A 20,966-nucleotide genomic window follows, 5' to 3' on the forward strand; every position below is an offset into this window, starting at 1 on the left:
AGACTGTCAAACAAGGCAATGATAGGGGAACAGATAGAGGAAGAAATAAGGAGAGGTTACAACACCATTGCTTGCTACATAGCCGGAAACCCAGTAGTAGCACCGAGCATGTTCACAAGTTTTGAAAAATTCGGAGATGTGAAAGAATCAACAGAGACATGGAAAGTGAAAGACATGGAACAGTTATTATCAGTTATTTACGACGACCTAAAAAGTTGGAAGGAAATATGTTGTCCGTGGTGCTTTGGAGTCATGAAGAAAAAGGAATTTAAAAACCACTACCTGGACCATCACAAGGATAGTATAATACTTGTGAACACATGCGATATGATCAGGTCAAATCACAGATCATACATTAGCTTAATCCTCTTCCTAATCATATGCTTAGAAGACAAAGTTCATTCATATTATTCCGAAGAAATGAACAGGCTGAAACAACGAATTGATAGTCAAAATCGTGAAAAAGAGATTTATAGTCAAGCACCTGGATATGAAGAGCTAAAACGGACTCATGACCTGTTTGTGATGAAGCATTTTGAGAAGGAAAAATCTTGGACCGATGAAGTTGCAAATCTAAAAGAACAACTGAAAACTATGACAACACAAACTAGAAAGACAAAGGACGAGGATATGAAGAATACGAAATTAAAAAACGAAATAAGAGCTAAAGAAAGAGAAATTATGGAAATAAAAGAAAAATTGAAGAATGTAGATGAACAAACCAATGAGAGGATAAAGGTACAAGAACAAACCAATAAGAGGATAGGAGAAGTGAAGAATGATAAATCACAGTACGAAGACAAAATAAAAGAACTGGAAAGAAAATACAGAGAGGAGAAGATAAAAAATGCTGGTTTAACAAGGAAAATTAATGCCATCGAAACGGAAAAGGATGAACTGAAACAGGAGATTGAGAATGTTACAGAATTTTTCAACGTATTAGACGGAATAAATGAAGAATTAAAAAATAGAAATGAATGTTATTCAGCACAAACAAAAAAAGATATGAGATACATAACATACTTGGATAGTGGAATGGCTGAAGGAGAAGAGTTATTCACGGTAATAGACGAAATGAACGACGAACTGATAGCAGAAAATGTAGGTCTTAAGGAAATAAACAGGAACCTGAAGACAGAAAACGAGCGGTTAGAAAGTGATTTAGAGGATAGCGAAAATGCATGGGGAAAATTTGCAAATGCAGAATTAGAGGAAATGGAAGATAATTCAGATGAATTCTTCGTGGTAATAGATGAGATGAATGACGAACTGATAGCAGAAAATGTAGGTCTTAAGGAAACAAACAGGAACCTGAAGACAGACAACGAGCGGTTAAAAAGTGATTTAGAAGATAGCTAAGATTCATGGGGGAAATTTGTAGATGGGAGATTAGAGGACATGGAAGAAAATTCAGGAGAATTCTTCGCGGTAATGGATGAATTGATAGACGAAAAAGATAAAAAATCAAAAGAAGCTGTAATCAAAGAACGAAATTTGAAAAAGAAGTATAAAACACTGAAAAATAAATACAACAATCTGGAGAGAAAAATAAAATTCAAAAAATTTCAGCTAGAAATGAAGAATAAAATGATGGTGAGAAGAATTAAGACGATTATAAATAAAGAGAAAAAAGAGAGAAAAAATTCTACCTATAGCGATGAGGAATCTCAATTGTATGATGAGCTGTATGAAGGACTCTGCACTTATGAAAGCACAATAGCAGTACAGCCAAAGAGCTCCTATACAGAACAGGAAACTATTCCAATATCCAACATTGACAATTCTAAAAAAGAAACAGTTCATCAAAGACAAGATATGCTACTGGATGAATTCTTAAAAAATGAGTTCAAGATACGTCCAGAAAATGAATCAGATTCTGAATAGATTCCTCAAATATTTGATGGGAAATAAAATATAATTAAGTTTTAATTTGTAAATACACAAAAAGAAAAAGATAGAATATAAATGATGATTATTTATAATATAGTTCAAAATATAAACACTTATGTTAATAAAAATTAACTGTTTACCTGTTATTTTAACTTGTTAGTTTGATCGAACAACAATTATTGATTTTTTCGTTGAAACATCATTCTGAAAATATACATGATTTTAATTTATGTGTGAATTAAAGAAGAGATCAAATTAGGTGTTAATAATGAGAGTAGAGAATAAATTAAGAGTGAATTCTGGAAAGAGTAAAAAAAGGTTTTTTAATATACATGATTTAATTTACTTATGAATTAAAGAAGATCTAAAAATGAAGAGTATATGTTCATAATGCAAGCAGAGAATAGATTAAGAGCAGAGATAAAGGGTTGTAATATGAAATTTTGAAGAAAAAAAAATATACACAATATTGAACTATAACAATTTTGTTAAAATGAAAATATTAATATAAGGTTATTCAAAGAAAGGAGAAAAAGCGAAGATAATTTAAGAAAATGTGTAATTAGACTTCAAGACGACATTTTAAAGCATTGATATAAGGTAATTCTTAAATTTAAAGCATTAAGGGAAGTAAAAGATAGAAATGGAGACTTGCTGAAAATCATTAATTACATGTCCATAAATTCGGGAAAATTATTAAAGCAAATACCATCTCTTTAAAAGTAACTTATCGAGTCGGGATATTTATCAGAAAGATTTTATTCATGATCTTCACGAAGGGATATATCTACTTCTTCAACAGGATCTCCTACTTCGTCTCTAGCAAAGAGAGGCTCCTCATCATCACGCTAAAATAATAAAGAATTTTTAAACCTAATAATTACATTGTATAGTTACATTGTATAGTTATTCAAAATGGATTAAAAGGAATAAAATCGAAGTACACCTGATTCAATATTCCTATAATAAAATCTCTCAGCTTCAAACGAATAAAATCAGTAATAGCTCGCATTATTGTTTCAATTGACATGTTTTATCCTTAAATGTAATAAAACAAAATTATTTTTATCGGAAGAAATTTAAAACAATATAATATTACAGATAAGAATGGGAGAAAGAATATTGTTCACTCTAAGTGTGTTACTTCTTTATCGAAGGTAACAAATATACTGAAGATCTAATATGAAATTTGTTTATAAACATGAATCATCTAAATTTGAGATCCTTGGCAAGTCTAATGAATATCGAGTATTTATTTGCAACGAAAAATTTGGATATTATGTCTATAAATAAAATGAAGTAGTAAGCGATAAAAATATTTCAAAATATATACATATATGTATTAAAATATAAAGGTTTAATAAATTTTTTTTACAGGATGGAAGGAATTCCTCCAGAAAGAACAGAACAGATAAACAAAGCAGACAGATTGCCAGATAGAAAACCCTTAATTGCGGACACTTTAACAAAAACAAATTTGTAAGAATCACGATAATTTGTTTTTGAAAATGATCAAGAAAATATATGATATAAAATGGAATCTGAAAACTTGGTCTATTATTTATAAAATAAAATCAAGTCTGAAGAACCTGTAAATAAATTGATTCATTATAAATATTGGATTTAAAGAGTGATCCGTTTAAAATATACAAATAATAAATAAAAGCTGCAGTGGGGTTATTGTTCTTATAAAGCTCCAAATAAAAGATAAAAAGTATATATATATATATATATGCCAAATAAAGATCAAAAGAAAAATAAAAGATCTACTATAGTAATGTTTGGTTACAAAAATAAAATTTAAAAAAAAAACAATGGGGCCAAAATAGGTTAATATAATAAACATAAAGAACCAATATATTCCCTATAAATTGCCAATTAAATAAATTAAGATTTCCTAGAATAGATTCTAAGTTAATTGAAATAGCAGAATATTTTAAAAAAGGTGTTTTAACATATATATTACTTTCTCTAATTCTCTCTTTTTTCTTCTCAATCATATTTTAAAACTCATCCGTGCCTTAGTAACACAACTGCAGGTCTAGACTTAAAACCTACACATTACTCTTGGTTTATAAAACCCACACAGTCATCTTGGTCTAGACAGCATACAGTTAGGAGTGTCCATGCGCTTTAAAAAACTGAGGATGAGAAAATTATTTCAGTTACATAGTATCTAGCATGATGAACACTGAAATTGCAGCTTTCTTTGCGAATAGCATTCCCGTGGGTCGTAATGGATATCGTTTAATCCCTACCATAAATAATATGGTATCAACCATGGAAGATAGTGAAATGATACTATACAAAAATGGAGAGGTGTTGAGAGTGAAAGATGTGAAGAGTCTGGCTCCTAGGAAGTGGATCACTAGCCAAGTCCTGAACATGGCATTGAAGGATATGACAAGGATAAGTGTACCTTATCCAGTCGTACTGAGTCTGGAGGATGGAGAATCTGTACTTAGAAAACAGAAATTTGGAAATGCGGCAATAAACAAACTGCGAGATACGGCTGTCGGCAGGATCATTCTTCTCCCTCTTTGGAAAATGAACCACTATACCCTTGTTTCCATAGATAGGATGGCGGACAAAATTCATTTCTTTGACAGTAATAAATCATGTTCTCCCGAAGATTTTCCAGATGAAGTCTTTCAAAAGGTTCAAAATGCGATGTGGAACTCGAATATGCAAGATGGAAACTACACGTTTGTGAATCACAAGATAAGACAGCAGGGCAACAGCTACGACTGTGCCCTGCATGTCCTTACGCACGGAATGAATATAAACATGACTGTGAGGGAAAGAACAAACGACGTTCGGTTCAGCATGCAAGCAATGTATGACTTGAGAAAATCATTGCTAGCGAGTTTTCTGGAGGATAAAGTATGGGCAGACCAACAAGAGAGACAGATCAGACTACTTAAGTCGGAGTACAGGGCTCTCCATCTGAGATAATCGAATTAGTGATGACGACATTGAAATAATTGAACATGAGAAAGAAAACAACCCTGAAAAAGATCAAGAACCTGAACCTGTCTCGGACGAGAGCTGGAAGTTGGTGAAATCAATCAAGGAGTTAAATAAAAAGTTTGGTTCCCTTCACAAAATGGAAACAATCTTAAGAAGAAACCCAAATGTCATCAAGGAATGGATCCAACGTAGTTATGAACCCGCATCTAATCCAAACAAATTCAAATTTGGACCGTTACGGAAAAAAATAAAATTAATAGGAATGCTGAAACAAGTTGAAGCCAAAAGGAGAAAGAATCAGAATAAGAGGAAAAGGAGGGCACAGAAAATAGTTGATGGAGAACAAAGGTCTCCTATTTATTCTCCTTTTTAAAAAGGTTGCTCTGATTCGAAAGGACCTGTTCTTTTTTCAAAATAATTTTATCTTTTGCAGACGTAGCCACGCAAGTTATACAGAAATACTCATCAATTCTGTAGATGGGAGCTCAAGTCTAAATGATTTCCCATTGCATATTATCTGAAAGTAAAATATAGGTTTAAAATTTAGGTTAGTTATTACTATGCCGGATGGTATGGAAGTGAAGTGAAGAAGGCCTTACAAGGCCTGATGAAAACTTGGTGCCGCGCCCCGCTTGTCTACTGCTCCTACGCGCTCTTTTTGCGCTCACTCGTACCAGCCTCGTGTTCGTACCATTCTAAAAGTTTATAGTTCTAAAGGGACTATTCCTGACAATTTGGATGAATCATCCAAATTGCTGTACTCGAAGGAATTAGGATGGTTTAGCCAGCCTCAGATGGGTTTCTTTTCTTATATTCTTGTGTTTTGATGATTCGTATCTTTGGGATTGTTTTAGATCTGTTCTCTCTTTCTCGCTAAGTTCCTCTTTGTCGTCTTCGATCTGAGTTTCCACCACGTCTTTTTGTTGGTATCTCTATGGTGGAAACTAGTTTTGTTTATATTGACCAATCACCGCGGTGTTTAGTCGGTCTCTGGAATATTTCTAACCAATGAGGAGAGTTTATTCTGAACTGACCAATCCTGACACGAGAAGTTTATTTTCCATCCAATAGCTGGCTTCCATAATGAATTTATTTCATCATTCTCCATATAAACATATGTTCGGTTGTGTGCTTATCCTTCTTTCCCAGGATATCCCTTTATATATCACTTACGAGTCTTACAGGTATTTTATAATGTCCTTACCTTCACTTTTACTATGGTTATTAAATTTTTAAAGTATAAAATATTCCTGAAAAATGAAAAGTATGAAAATTAAACTCGAAATTAAACTTAAAGTTAAACTGAAAAATGTAAAATATGAATTTTTGAATAATCTTGCTTACATACTAAGAATAATTTTATCGTAGATACATTTGGCTTTTTTCTTTTTATATTTTTTTATTGTTTATATTTTATTTTGATATTCACGAAAATATTAAAAAAATAATTCTACTGTTGCGTTAGTTGTAATTATTTTCGGCATGTTAAAATTACATTAGTGTTACAATTTTAATTTATATATTATAATTTACATTACTAGGAAATATTTTAAAATTTACGTTACTAAAGCATCTTACATCACTAGGAAATATTTTAAAATTTACGTTATTAAAGCATCTTACATACTAAAACTTACATCACTAAACCATCTTATATACTAAAACTTACATCATTAATGCATCTTAAATATTGAAACTTACATCATTAAAGCATCTTATATACTAAAATTTACATCATTAAGGCATCTTATATACTAAATTCCGTTGTATGTTTTTGTTATGTTTTAAAAAATATTTTTATGTTTTTTTTTTTCTTCTTTTCTATTTTTCTTACTTTTCCTCATATTCTCCTTTGTAGTTATACTATGTTTGTTTCTGGGATAAGTTTTCTTGATTCGTCGCGTTTTTTCTGTAACGCTTTTTGCATCGCTTTTGATAGTAATGGTATTTCGTCATTTTTCTCTCTTCCCGACCACGCAGAAAATGTGACGGGGTCGAATTTAAACACTTTTTCGTTTTCCGTATAAATTAGGTATGGTTCGTCATCAATAGTTCTGATTGTCCACTTAGATTGAAGTTTCGGAGTGTTATATATTTTTGGTTCTGCAGTGTGAACGTTATCGTTGTTAAGATTTTCAAACTCGTGTATTTCCCCTTGTTCATTGTCCGATTTCAATCTCTTTCCTATAAATAAACAGTATGCATTTGCAGGGTCCACAGCATAATGATGTAGAATTTGAGCAAACGTTGAAACAGCACATGCAGACTAGTAGCATTAGAATGATCACAACTGTGTAGGATAAACCCATTGTAACCAGTTTATGAGTGTCATAGGTTAAAGCGTTTAGAGGATGGAAAGAAAATTTTGGTATTGTTTTCATTTCATTTAAAGAATCCACATTAAGTTGTAGTTCTTGTAGAGACTTATGTTCTAACAGCAATTTATCTTGTGTTGAATTTATGGTGTAAATTAAACCTGTTAAATTGAATGGTTTTCGTAGTTTAGATTCCATGTAACCGTTCAACTCTATTAAAGCTTGATCCATATCCAAATCTTCTTGATTGATACTCATTGTAGTTTTATGTGACACAAATCCTCCAGGTATAGACAGATAACTAGTGTCTAGCCCGCATCCATTTATGTTAACTATTTTTGAAAGCCCTGCTAGAACATTCAACATTTTTGCTGTTTCACGTGAACCTCCTGTACAGCGGTAACGCCCTGTATCTATTGTTTTGCTCATTATGAGTATGGAGTTCTCCTTAATAATAAAATCTTGTTGTTTTGTTGGTCTTACCACTATGTTATTGTAACATGGATAGTACGGTTTTGTATCATTATTTAGCCAGTTGTGGACAAGGACTAATTCACAGATATCGGTTCCGTTTACATGAACTAGGGTATCCTTACTATCGCAGTATATAGAATTCCCTACTGGAGTACATTTTTGTATATATTCCGAACTTAGTACATATTCCCCTATAGAGTTAATTGCAACTCCAGGTTCGATCAGTAATGCATTTCCCATCTCTAGATTAGTTTTATCATAGGACACTACCATAGATTTAAGATTGAAGATCTGAAATGGTTCCGATAATCTCCGTATTGTCACTATAATAGTAAATTCTTCATTTACCCATGTAATTTTGGCTTTTGAGAGTTTTAGCGATTGAATCGCGCTTGAGCCGAAGAGTTGACTTAGATCTCGCATGTTTAAATCAAATATATCTAGTCTGTCCATTAGAACATTAGTTATCCAAAGTTTGTATTTGTCGATGGTTTTCTCTAACAGTAGCAACTCCATTATTACTTGAGTTAATTTATTTGATCTTTTTATATTTTTGTCTAATATACTAAGTATTTTATTTATATTTTCCTCCCCTGATACTTGTGAGGATATGATTCTCGTTATTTGTTCATTAATACTTTGTTCGTCTGTTAGACTTTTTGCAATTTTCTCAGAAATCTCTTGTATCCGTTTCGTAAGTTCTTCATCTTGTAGGGTCAGATTACCAAATGTACTTCCTAATGAATTTTCTCGTTCTAATAATTCATTTTCAAATCGTCTTATATCCTCTAATTCATTTTCTTCCGCTAGACCTGTCATTGAACTAAGCCAATATGATACAAATAATCTTTTAATTCTTCCTTGTACTAATGAATCTACTTCATTTCCTTCATCAATAGTTGGAATATCATAATAGTCCAAGCTTGTATCTATGGTTGTTGTGCTTTGGAATGCTGTTGTTACTGTTGATATTGTTCTTGTACTTTGTGTTGTGCTACGTCTAGTAGTTTTTATTGGTTGCTTGGTTGTTGTCTGTGATCTTGATCTTTCTGTATTACTTGTCAGACTGGTTGTAGCAGTAGTGCTTCTGAAAGCTGTTGTCGTTGTCGTTGGTCTTGAAGTTGTAGCTTTCGATGAATGATTCCTTGTTTTTGTTGTAGTTGTACTTGTTGTAGTAGTTGAAGAAGTTGTTGATGAAACTGTAGCAGTTGTAGTAAATGCAATTTCAGATGATGTTGTTATAGACGTTGTTGTTGTAGTTGTTCTTAAAGTTGTAACCGTTGTTGATATTGATGTCGTAGTGGTTGATGTTGTTGTTGTAATCATAGTTACTGTAGTATATGGTATTTCGGATGTTATTGTTGTTGGTATTGTTGTTGTTTCAGCTGTAGATCGTTGTTCTGTTGTTATATCCGTAGGAGATATTCCTAAAGTTGGCGCAATTGTCATATCATTTGTATACGAGTATGAGCTCATATGACCCATTATGTATAATATCGAAGTTGTTGTTGTTGATAATATTGATTCCAGTGTGCTTGTAAATATAGTGTTTGTTTGTTGAGAGTCCGTTTTCATAAATATTTTCTTCTAGGAGGTTAGTGTATCGTCGTGTTCGTGGTTCCTGGTTATCGCTAGCATCAATAATAGGTATCAAATTATAATCAATTTCATTATCTTCGTTATTTGTTTCTATATTATTTGATGGAGCCTGGTCGTTTTGCAGCCGTTCGATAGATGGTACATTATTGTCTATAAAATCATCTCTAGACTGATCCTGTTGTGGCCTATCTATATCGTTAGAATTGAAATCTTGTTTACTCATTGACAGAGCTCGGTTTAGGTCTTCCGCGTTGTTTGACATTATTATTGATTTGTTCGTAAATTTCTTCCTCATCATTTGTTTTGGTTTGCTTGGAATAAAATCTTGTCCTAAATTTAGAGTATATATCAAATCTGTCATTGCTACTTATTTATCTCGCGACAATATATGGTATAGTTTTCTTAACGCTCTAGAGGAACATTCACTGTTTAAGACTTGCGCACAATAGCATTTAAGATCTTGTGCTGTACTAGCTGAATTCCATAAAATATTCCATGGTTTTTCTTTAAAGTTTACTTTTCCTTCAGACTTTTGTAAACCTTTTACTCTGTTAGAAATTCTGATATAAAAATTGAGGATTATTATATATGTTTTTGTCAATTCTAACCTCGTTGCTGGTGGAATTTGTGTTCTCATAGTTTTCCTCAAGAAATTGAAAAATTCTATTTCATTATTTGCTTTTGTATAATCTTCAAATTCATCCAGGTCTATATCTTCCTTGTTTACATTTATTGAAGTTTTTTCGCATGATCGCATAGGTCCAGGTAGGTACATTAGAATTCTTGCAATTAACTCGTTGAAAGTTAATTCGTTTATTTTTAATGATGGATCCAATAGAGAATCAGATGATAGTTCTACCAGAGTATCAAACACGTTGTATATGTCTAATTCAAGATTTTGTAACTTTGAAAAAATTACTTTTCCCAATGTGGAAAAAAAATTGTTTCTTAGCCCCTTTTCAATCACATCAATTTCTGTCAATGATTCGATGTCACCTACACAAGCAAAGACGCCATCATCGTCATCCTCTGCATAGATGTGTGTGGAGTTGATTTTTATTGCTTTTGTTTGTCCCTTGTATTTTCCATAAAGATTGTAGAATTCCGTCATTGAATTGACGAATAAATGATTTGATCGTTTAGCCATTTGTCGCAGATATTTTACACAAGCCTGATCTGTTTTTGATTCTGTGTCACTTTTGCAGGTAATCTTTGATTCTGTGATTTCTATGGTCATTCCCGGTGTAATACTCTGTAACCTGTCATCCCAGTTCATCACAACCATATTAATAGGTTCAAACAGTTTCAAATTTTCTGAATTGCATATACTTTTGGAGATTTCAGCTGTCTTCCTTCCTTTCAGAACGTGTAGAGTTAAACCTTCAGAATTCACTGTGAAATCTTTTTCTGTGTCGAATAAATTAGTATCCAACAACGTTTCTGTTGATGATGATAGGGAATCCAATGTTGTGAAGAAATTTTTCGTGTTTATTGGGATTGATATGGTTTCGGTTTCTTTTTGCATGTACAAAGTTCCCCTCTCTTCTACACTTGTACTGGAGTGTATAATGCTGTTCAGTTTTCTATCTGGCAATCTGTCTGCTTTGTTTATCTGTTCTGTTCTTTCTGGAGGAATTCCTTCCGTCCTGTAAAAAAAATTTATTAAACCTTTATATTTTAATACATATATGTATATATTTTGAAATATTTTAATCGCTTACTACTTCATTTTATTTATAGACATAATATCCAAATTTTTCGTTGCAAATAAATACTTGATATTCATTAGACTTGCAAGGATCTCAAATTTAGATGATTCATGTTTATAAACAAATTTCATATTAGATCTTCAGTATATTCGTTACCTTCCATAAAGAAGTAATACACTTAGAGTGAACAATATTCTTTCTCCCATTCTTATCTGTAATATTATATTGTTTTAAATTTCTTCCGATAAAAATAATTTTGTTTTATTACATTTAAGGATAAAACATGTCAATTGAAACAATAATGCGAGCTTTTACTGATTTTATTCGTTTGAAGCTGAGAGATTTTATTATAGGAATATTGAATCAGGTGTACTTCGATTTTATTCCTTTTAATCCATTTTGAATAACTATACAATGTAACTATACAATGTAATTATTAGGTTTAAAAATTCTTTATTATTTTAGCGTGATGATGAGGAGCCTCTCTTTGCTAGAGACGAAGTAGGAGATCCTGTTGAAGAAGTAGATATATCCCTTCGTGAAGATCATGAATAGAATCTTTCTGATAAATATCCTGACTCGATAAGTTACTTTTAAAGAGATGGTATTTGCTTTAATAATTTTCCCGAATTTATGGACATGTAATTAATGATTTTCAGCAAGTCTCCATTTCTATCTTTTACTTCCCTTAATGCTTTAAATTTAAGAATTACCTTATATGAATGCTTTAAAATGTCGTCTTGAAGTCTTATTATACATTTTCTTAAATTATCTTCGCTTTTTCTCCTTTCTTTGAATAACCTTATATTAATATTTTCATTTTAACAAAATTGTTATAGTTCAATATTGTGTTTATTTTTTTTTTCAAAATTTTGTATTACAACCCTTTATCTCTGCTCTTAATCTATTCTCTGCTTGCATTATGAACATATACTCTTCATTTTTAGATCTTCTTTAATTCATAAGTAAATTAAATCATGTATATTAAAAAACCTTTTTTTACTCTTTCCAGAATTCGCTCTTAATTTATTCTCTACTCTCATTATTAACACCTAATTTGATCTCTTCTTTAATTCACACATAAATTAAAATCATGTATATTTTCAGAATGATGTTTCAACGAAAAAATCAATAATTGTTGTTCGATCAAACTAACAAGTTAAAATAACAGGTAAACAGTTAATTTTTATTAACATACGTGTTTATATTTTGAACTATCTTATAAATAATCATCATTTATATTCTATCTTTTTCTTTTTGTGTATTTACAAATTAAAACTTAATTATATTTTATTTCCCATCAAATATTTGAGGAATCTATTCAGAATCTGATTCATTTTCTGGACGTATCTTGAACTCATTTTTTAAGAATTCATCCAGTAGCATATCTTGTCTTTGATGAACTGTTTCTTTTTTAGAATTGTCGATGTTGGATATTGGAATAGTTTCCTGTTCTGTATAGGAGCTCTTTGGCTGTACTGCTATTGTGTTTTCATAAGTGCAGAGTCCTTCATACAGCTCATCATACAATTGAGATTCTTCATCACTATAGGTAGAATTTTTTCTCTCTTTTTTCTCTTTATTTATATTCGTCTTAATTCTTCTCGCCATCATTTTATTCTTCATTTCTAGCTGCAATTTTTTGAATTTTATTTTTCTCTCCAGATTGTTGTATTTATTTTTCAGTGTTTTATACTTCTTTTTCAAATTTCGTTCTTTGATTACAGCTTCTTTTGATTTTTTATCTTTTTCGTCTATCAATTCATCCATTACCGCGAAGAATTCTCCTGAATTTTCTTCCATGTCCTCTAATCTCCCATCTGCAAATTTCCCCCATGAATCTTCGCTATCTTCTAAATCACTTTTTAACCGCTCGTTGTCTGTCTTCAGGTTCCTGTTTGTTTCCTTAAGACCTACATTTTCTGCTATCAGTTCGTCGTTCATCTCGTCTATTACCACGAAGAATTCATCTGAATTATCTTCCATTTCCTCTAATTCTGCATTTGCAAATTTTCCCCATGCATTTTCGCTATCCTCTAAATCACTTTCTAACCGCTCGTTTTCTGTCTTCAGGTTCCTGTTTATTTCCTTAAGACCTACATTTTCTGCTATCAGTTCGTCGTTCATTTCGTCTATTACCGTGAATAACTCTTCTCCTTCAGCTATTCCACTATCCAAGTATGTTATGTATCTCATATCTTTTTTTGTTTGTGCTGAATAACATTCATTTCTATTTTTTAATTCTTCATTTATTCCGTCTAATACGTTGAAAAATTCTGTAACATTCTCAATCTCCTGTTTCAGTTCATCCTTTTCCGTTTCGATGGCATTAATTTTCCTTGTTAAACCAGCATTTTTTATCTTCTCCTCTCTGTATTTTCTTTCCAGTTCTTTTATTTTGTCTTCGTACTGTGATTTATCATTCTTCACTTCTCCTATCCTCTTATTGGTTTGTTCTTGTACCTTTATCCTCTCATTGGTTTGTTCTTCTACATTCTTCAATTTTTCTTTTATTTCCATAATTTCTCTTTCTTTAGCTCTTATTTCGTTTTTTAATTTCGTATTCTTCATATCCTCGTCCTTTGTCTTTCTAGTTTGTGTTGTCATAGTTTTCAGTTGTTCTTTTAGATTTGCAACTTCATCGGTCCAAGATTTTTCCTTCTCAAAATGCTTCATCACAAACAGGTCATGAGTCCGTTTTAGCTCTTCATATCCAGGTGCTTGACTATAAATCTCTTTTTCACGATTTTGACTATCAATTTGTTGTTTCAGCCTGTTCATTTCTTCGGAATAATATGAATGAACTTTGTCTTCTAGGCATATGATTAGGAAGAGGATTAAGCTAATGTATGATCTGTGATTTGACCTGATCATATCGCATGTGTTCACAAGTATTATACTATCCTTGTGATGGTCCAGGTAGTGGTTTTTAAATTCCTTTTTCTTCATGACTCCAAAGCACCACGGACAACATATTTCCTTCCAACTTTTTAGGTCGTTGTAAATAACCGCTAACAACTGTTCCATGTCTTTCACTTTCCATGTCTCTGTTGATTCTTTCACATCTCCGAATTTTTCAAAACTTGTGAACATGCTCGGTGCTACCACTGGGTTTCCAGCTATGTAGCAAGCAATGGTGTTGTAACCTCTCCTTATTTCTTCCTCTATCTGTTCCCCTATCATTGCCTTGTTTGACAGTCTCTCCGGTAATTGATTTCTTTCTTTTTCAATTATCCTAGTCAGGTCTCTGTCTCCATGTTTCTCCATGATTTTGTCACGAAATAGTGTGTTTGTAGTTCCACAAAATAAACCTGTTTTTTCGTGTGGAGTGCTGGATACTATTGCTCCGGGTTCTGACGGTACCAGAGGTCTGTTGGAGTTGATGGAGTAGGAGTTCATAGCTGGGTTAACTCCGTTCTTCAGTATAATTTCATTATTAATCCAAGGATTCAGATCTTCCACCACGTTTTCTCTACGATGCATTAATCTCGACCTATCATAGAATTCTTCTGTGTAGCATATCTGAGCGTGCAATGTTTCTTGGCATCTACAGCTCTGCTCCGATCTTTCCTTGGACTTCATATCTTCTATAGTGAAGTCCAGTTCGCTCTTTGTTCCTTTTTCCGTGTGTTTAATTATGTCAACATATGTTCTCCTTCTTCTCCATCCTGGTCTAACGGCTATATTTTTAGACTTTTTTATCACTCTCTGTCCAATGATAATTTCTTTAGCTGTTTTTTCATATTTTCTCAGTCTGCCTCTGTTGTTGAGATATCCGGCACTTAATAGAATTCTTAGATCAGGGAATGCATCAATCAAAACATTGTTCTGTTTTGGGATTCTGAATGTATGTTTTATATTTTCTAAGTCCAGATCTTTGCTGAATTCCTTGCACTCAAAAGGTTTATCCTCTTGAAATATTGAAACTAATCCGTTAGAAGGTGTCTCTCTCCAGGATCCTTGGTTTTTTGTGTATTCAATCAGAAGATTTTGTAAACACATGATCATATTTAGTTCGTAGGTATTTGGGAAATTGGCCTTCATATGTTCCAAGTCAATTCCTAGGGGAAAATATCTTTGCTGTACGATGCGTTGAGATTCTGATCCCAATTCCGTACTGTTAATATTGAGATCTTCTTCTTCCCATTGACTGTCATCAAAACTGTTTAGTAGATCTCCAGCGACCTTAGGTTTATTTTCCTCTCTGCCACGAAGAATTGTCCGCCAGACTTTCAAAGTTGCACATTGTCGATATCTTTCTCCTAAATCTTCTTTAGAGCTGTCGTAACCTTCAGCTTCCAGCAACACATTCATAATTGGTTTATCCACCATCTTATGGATAGCCTCACTTTTTAATTGGTCTCCTAAGTATCCGTTAAAACATTTGAATTGATAATTTTTCCCATTTAATATGATTTTCTCTTCTATGTAATTCATTTTAGGTTCCATAGTAAGTTTGGTTTTCTTAATCACGGACATGATCTTCATCAAATTTTTCATTTCCGGGCCTTGGTATAAATAGCCATCTTCTATATTTACTAATTCTTTCAGTAAACTTTGACATTTATTCCTCTTTCCTTGTGTAAAATCCTCCCCGTTTAAATTCTGCATTAACTCGAACTGTAGTCCGGACCTGTTTACATCATGAGCTGGATCTTCAAATTCAATTCGATGTCGTTTTAATTCCAGATGGCTGATTTCTTTTTTCATTGACATCCTCATGTTAGCATTTTCCTTCCAGATCTTCACTTTATTGAAAATGCTTGTATTTCCCATCATTGATTCATCTTTATCATCATCTTCATCGATTATAAGTGTTCCTACGCTCTCCTCATCACAATCTCGTTTGATGATTTGTCTGGTACTTGAATTCACCAAATTATTATCTATTTCCCGGGTATAATCCGGTTTCTTATATTCCAAGTGTTTTTCTTGTTCCGTGTAGTATCCTGGTCCAGAGCTATTATCCTTTTGACTCTTGTTATTGTCCATATATTCTACTCCTGAATAATAACCAATTGCGTCCCAGTTTCTTGCAAGTATGTCTTGTTTCGAGCTATATTTGCCTTGATTCCAGTTTGGATAATTAGAACTGTGTCCGGGTTGATTCTGGTGATAGTTTTCGACGTTTGAAAATGTATTCTGGGTTGGTCTCGAGGTATAATTATTTCTAAAACGTCCTCTTGGAGATGATGATGGTCTTCTTCTGTTATAAGTGTTCCACTTTGAACCTCTTCCACCTAATCTGTGTTTTAATTTTTGACTTCTTCCACCTATCCGATTCCCTCTACCCAGTCTATTGTAGTCAAATCCGCGATCTTCATCTTGATTTAATATTTCTGCTTTTATCCTCTTAGGGTCTCGACTCTTTCTTTCTGCTTCTATCTTTCTCGGGATTTTAAAAACATTATATTCCGGTGTATTATAATTTGCAACAGGTTCATCAGAAGTAATTTCGCTCTTGTTTTTCTCGTGTCTAATATTATCTTCTAGGGTTGAATCTTGGTCTGGAATCGATTCCTCCTCCCACTCATAATTTAGCTGAACCCAGGTTTAAGGTGAGTGTTGGAGATCCTCGTCCAGCTTCCATGTCTTTATCTAGAATATTTATTTTTAGAAATTTTTTGTAAGACATATTTTTAATTTTCCCAAAATTTAAATATGTATTTATGTCTAAATACAATTTGCTTTATGTGCAAATATTTTTATTGNTATAATTATAATAATATTTTCTGTATATGAAGCAGGATTAGAATTCAGTTTGATTCTACCTGATGAATTTTCCGTAATTATCCTTTCCTCCGTTATTCCAGTACTGGCAAGCTTAGTTCCTGCTGGTAAGTATCCAATCTATAAATATTAAATTTTGATATTCCCAAAATTGTTAATAATTGAGATAATAACTTTATTTTATTTTTCTCTTTTGCAAATTGAATTATTTTAAAAACTTCATTTTTACGGTTTCATTGTGTACCTGTCTCCTCCTTTAATGTTTCCGTTTCCACACGATTCGATTTCGTTATTGAATTGGCAGAATCTCGATCTATAAATATTCGAATATCAATCAATCAATCAATAAATGTTAATTTTTGTCTTGTTTTAAAAACTTCATTTTTACGGTTTCATTGTGTACCTGTCTCCTCCTTTAATGTTTCCGTTTCCACACGATTCGATTTCGTTACTGAATTGGCAGAATCTCGATCTATAAATATTCGAATATCAATCAATCAATCAATAAATGTTAATTTTTGTCTTGTTTTCTTTTTAAAATCATTATTCCATATTTGGGTTCACTAAATATTTAATATTATTTTGCAATTTAGGTTTGTTTTTTTTTGGGAAATATTTTCATTATTGATATGTGTCGTACCTGTTAAGTTTATATTGTTGCTCAAAATTGGTTTTCAATTGGTTTGTAACACCATTCTCTCTGAAATGGATTTGCTAATTAATTTCATGATTTATAACTATTATTTAGCCAAAAAAAAATTGAAAAACTATGTTTAAAATAATTCTAATCTTCGTTTGCTTCATCATTTTCATCTGTGCTCTCCTCTTCGGAGCTGTCTTCTCGTGATGAAGGTGGAGAATTGACTTTCATTTGTATTTGATAATTACAATTTGCAGGATGCAGATCGTGTGTTGGTGTGGGTTTTATTTCTTCAAACATCAATTCTGAGACGTCCAATTCCTTTGGGTCTTCTATGTTCAACTGTCTTGTTCCACACAAGTGCATGAAGTAGTATGCCTGCCCTTTATTTAGGTACTGTTTAAACTTTTTTTCTTGTAGTTCTAAATTTTGATACCATTTCTCTAGTAACTTTTCCTTCATCCAGCTATACAGGCCTACTGAGTCCTCATGTCCGATCATAAATTCATCATTTTCATGATCAATGAACTCGCTTTGTTGAAGATCTTGATGATTTGAGATTTCTTCTGCTATTTTTGCGTTTAATATTTCGATTTCTCGTCTAATTTGGTCTGAACGGTTATTAAACCGAACGTTATTTTCTATAAAATCAGATTCATGATCGTCCCTAAATTGTTTCAGACGTTCCAGCTCTTTTAATGTTGGTTTTACTTCTTGCTTGTTGAAATTATGGTATCCTTCCAGAGTTGTAATTCCTTTGTCATCTTCCTTCATGACTAAAATAGTATTTACATTTTTATGTGATATTTATAAATTTATATTTTAAGGATTCTTACTTTGTTTCTCCTGATTAAAGGCGGTGTTCTACGTCGTAATCCAGGTAATGCATTGGTTTCTGTAATATATATATATATATTTGCGGATATTAATCAATCAATCAATTACCAATCCATTAATCAATTATTTTATGTATTTTTAGTTGAGTAGGCATTTTATGCAATATTCGATTATTTTTTAGTTTGTTTTTATTGAAATTTTGCTTTAAACGAAATTTTTATTTTTGTTTTCAAAATTTTAAAATTAATTTCCCCGCATAGATATATACAGATATCCTTATTACGAATATTAATCCTCCAGACATCATCATCATCATCATCATCATCATCATCATCATCATCATCATCATCATCATCATCATCATCATCATCATCATCATCATCATCATCATCATCAACTAAGCAAATTTTTCAGATTTTTATCAAAAATACTTAAAACTAAGTAAATGTTTCAGATTTTTATCAAAAATACTTTAAAACTTTTCATAAAAATCTCATTTTTGAAATAAAAATTAAAATTTATATCAATTTTTTTCAAAAACATCCAAACAAAGCAAATTTTTTCAGATTTTTATCAAAAATACTTTAAAATCATCAGCATCATCATTACCATCAGCATCACTTTTAATAGTAATAGTAATAGTAGTAGTAGTATAGAAATAAAACAATTTGATTTATAAAATAATCCTGTAATATTTTGAGTTACAGGAATGAATGTAGTTATATACTATCTTGATAATATGATTTAAAGAGAAGAAAGAAAAATCAATGTTATTTTAAAATTATATTTCAAGTAAAAGATTTTAAAACATGAATTTACAAGTTATGCATTATATGAATTCAAATAAAGTTTAGGACTGTACAATCATTTTCTTTGATATTATCAGAACTGAACTGACTTATAAATAAATTATACGATTTTACAGAAAAAACATTTTTAACAAAAGCAATACAAAATAAACCACATGCAATACTAGTAAAATCTTGAATACAGATTCGATTATAGAGTACTTTTTTATAGTATTTTTTTAGGAATTTGAATATGTCATCTTCTATAATAGGAAACCCAAAACTATCAAAGTAGAAAGCAACATCCTCTTTTAAATGTAAAGCAACCCAGTGATCTCCTGGATGTCCACTTTGAGCTGTATTGATTATGAGTGTGCATGGAATGCTATTTATTTCAGGAATTTTATTTGATGGAAAACATCCTATAAATCCAGTATCATTTTCAAGATAATTCTTGATTTGAATGTTAGATAGTCCTTGCTTCAAAACTTCCATTCTCAATAAATTGGTTCAGTAATAACCTTATCATCAACAAAAATCAATGAACTATCATATGAACCAAACACTAAAACCATGAAATTTTTATCTAAAGCTTTCTTTGATTTAACATTTACAGTTATGCTTCCTCCTTGACTCTTATGTGTATATAATCCGTTATCTTTGGTTGGGAATCGATCAAATGGGAGGATGAAATAGCCTTTCTTGAATTCTTCAAATGTTACATTCACACTGTCCATCTCAAAGGATGATGTTCCAGTGTTTTCAAGAAAACTGAAATATAATTCTTTTTCATCAATTCCCTCTTCAAAAGAGTAAGGTGGAGATGGTTCAGATACTCCATTAACAATTAGAGCTGCTTCTTTCATACCCGCAGTTTCAAAGTTGAATGGATTTTTTAAACAATCTCCATTGTAAGCCTCCTGCTCCACAAAGGCTAAATATACTCTATCTGGTAGACGGTTACCAAAGAATAAATTGTGCTGCTTGAGCTCAACTGCTCCTGCAGGAACAGCGAATGTCTTCAAAACATTTTGAGTGTACTTAATTTTTAAAGCACCAGCCTCTTTCTGTAGTTTTTGATGATTTTTAAACACATGTGGAAAGACTTCCAATAACTTTACTTTCAAGTGTATATCCTCCAACACAATTTTATATTCATTTTTATCAGTATCATCTTTCCAGATTAGGAAATCATTACTTGACTTTCTTATTGTGAATGATAATTTTGTATTAGGAGGAAGATATTTCTCTACAGTCATTAAATCATTATGTAGAGGAATATTGAAATCAACAAAATTATTTTCAATCAGACTTTTCCTTCTTTGACAAAATGATCCATTTGCATCTGACAGATTAGGAGTGTTCATATTATCCGCCTTATCCTTGATAAAACCTCGTTCAGACAGAATTAGATTTCCAGCTTGACTGGCTGAAGCTCCTAAAAGAGTTTGCAGATATGTTGCATATGGATATGAATTATAAGCAATATCACCAATCTCGCAATCATTTACTTTTGCTGTAACGGATGAACATAGTGATTGGTAAAAATTATTGATAACTCCCCATGATTTTGGTCGTGGAGATAATGAACTAACTGGTTTCCATATTCCATCTCCTTCGTTGACTCTAACACCAACTCTACCATGCAGAGTTAAGGTTGTGATATCTGTAAATTTTTCAGGATCAGCTGATAAATGAAATTCAATAGGTCCATCTCCAGAGATTGATTGAGGACGCATTTCTGTCTTGTAACTCCTTTTAACACTATTTTCCACAATAAACGGGGACCAATAGTCAAGTTTAGAAGTTGTCATTTCAACAACACTCTTTGAATGGCCTCCAATACCAAATCCACTATCCATAATGATTATTTTGTTATGTAAATTTATTAAAAGATGCTTAGGTGTATTTTTTATTGGCTATTTGTATTCACAAAAATTAATTGCATTCTTGTTGGAATATCAGGATCACATTCAATGGTTTTTCCACTGATATCTGCAATACGTATTTTTAT

At 31.9% G+C, this 20,966-nt stretch overlaps 2 protein-coding genes and 1 long non-coding RNA gene across 3 annotated transcripts; 1 reads left to right on the forward strand and 2 right to left on the reverse strand.

Annotated features, from left to right (window-relative positions):
- The first annotated feature begins 2,449 nt into the window (after positions 1-2,449).
- LOC111697578 (uncharacterized) lies at positions 2,450-11,710 on the forward strand. Its single transcript, XR_002764326.1, has 4 exons — positions 2,450-3,047; positions 3,268-3,369; positions 9,241-9,296; positions 11,423-11,710. It is a non-coding gene; the product is annotated as an uncharacterized LOC111697578 (long non-coding RNA).
- A 564-nt stretch (positions 11,711-12,274) lies between these two features.
- Positions 12,275-16,547, reverse strand: LOC111697586 (uncharacterized). Its single transcript, XM_023467638.1, has 4 exons — positions 16,505-16,547; positions 13,967-15,960; positions 12,731-13,453; positions 12,275-12,589 (listed from the first exon to the last, which is right to left on the reverse strand). The coding sequence occupies exons 1-4, from the start codon at positions 16,545-16,547 to the stop codon at positions 12,275-12,277; spliced, it is 3,075 nt and encodes a 1,024-aa protein (XP_023323406.1).
- Positions 16,548-19,037: 2,490 nt separating this feature from the next.
- Positions 19,038-20,836, reverse strand: LOC111697585 (uncharacterized protein F54H12.2-like). Its single transcript, XM_023467637.1, has one exon. The coding sequence runs from the start codon at positions 20,812-20,814 to the stop codon at positions 19,450-19,452; it is 1,365 nt and encodes a 454-aa protein (XP_023323405.1). The 5' UTR covers positions 20,815-20,836; the 3' UTR covers positions 19,038-19,449.
- Positions 20,837-20,966: the final 130 nt, after the last annotated feature.

This window comes from Eurytemora carolleeae, unplaced genomic scaffold, assembly GCF_000591075.1.
Source record: "Eurytemora carolleeae unplaced genomic scaffold, Eaff_2.0 scaffold242, whole genome shotgun sequence".
Taxonomy (NCBI): domain Eukaryota; kingdom Metazoa; phylum Arthropoda; class Copepoda; order Calanoida; family Temoridae; genus Eurytemora; species Eurytemora carolleeae.

Bases quoted from the DNA above. Each gene is read 5' to 3' on its own strand.
- LOC111697586 (XM_023467638.1), bottom strand. From the start codon at position 16,547: ATGGAAGCTGGACGAGGATCTCCAACACTCACCTTAAACCTGG. The intron at 15,961-16,504 runs GTTCAGCTAAAT...GTTATTATTCAG, and splicing joins AACACTCACCTTAAACCTGG to GAGTAGAATATATGGACAAT. The intron at 12,590-12,730 runs GTAATGGATGAA...AAAAAATTGCAG, and splicing joins ATTCAGGAGAATTCTTCGCG to CTAGAAATGAAGAATAAAAT.
- LOC111697585 (XM_023467637.1), bottom strand. From the start codon at position 20,814: ATGGATAGTGGATTTGGTATTGGAGGCCATTCAAAGAGTGTTGTTGAA.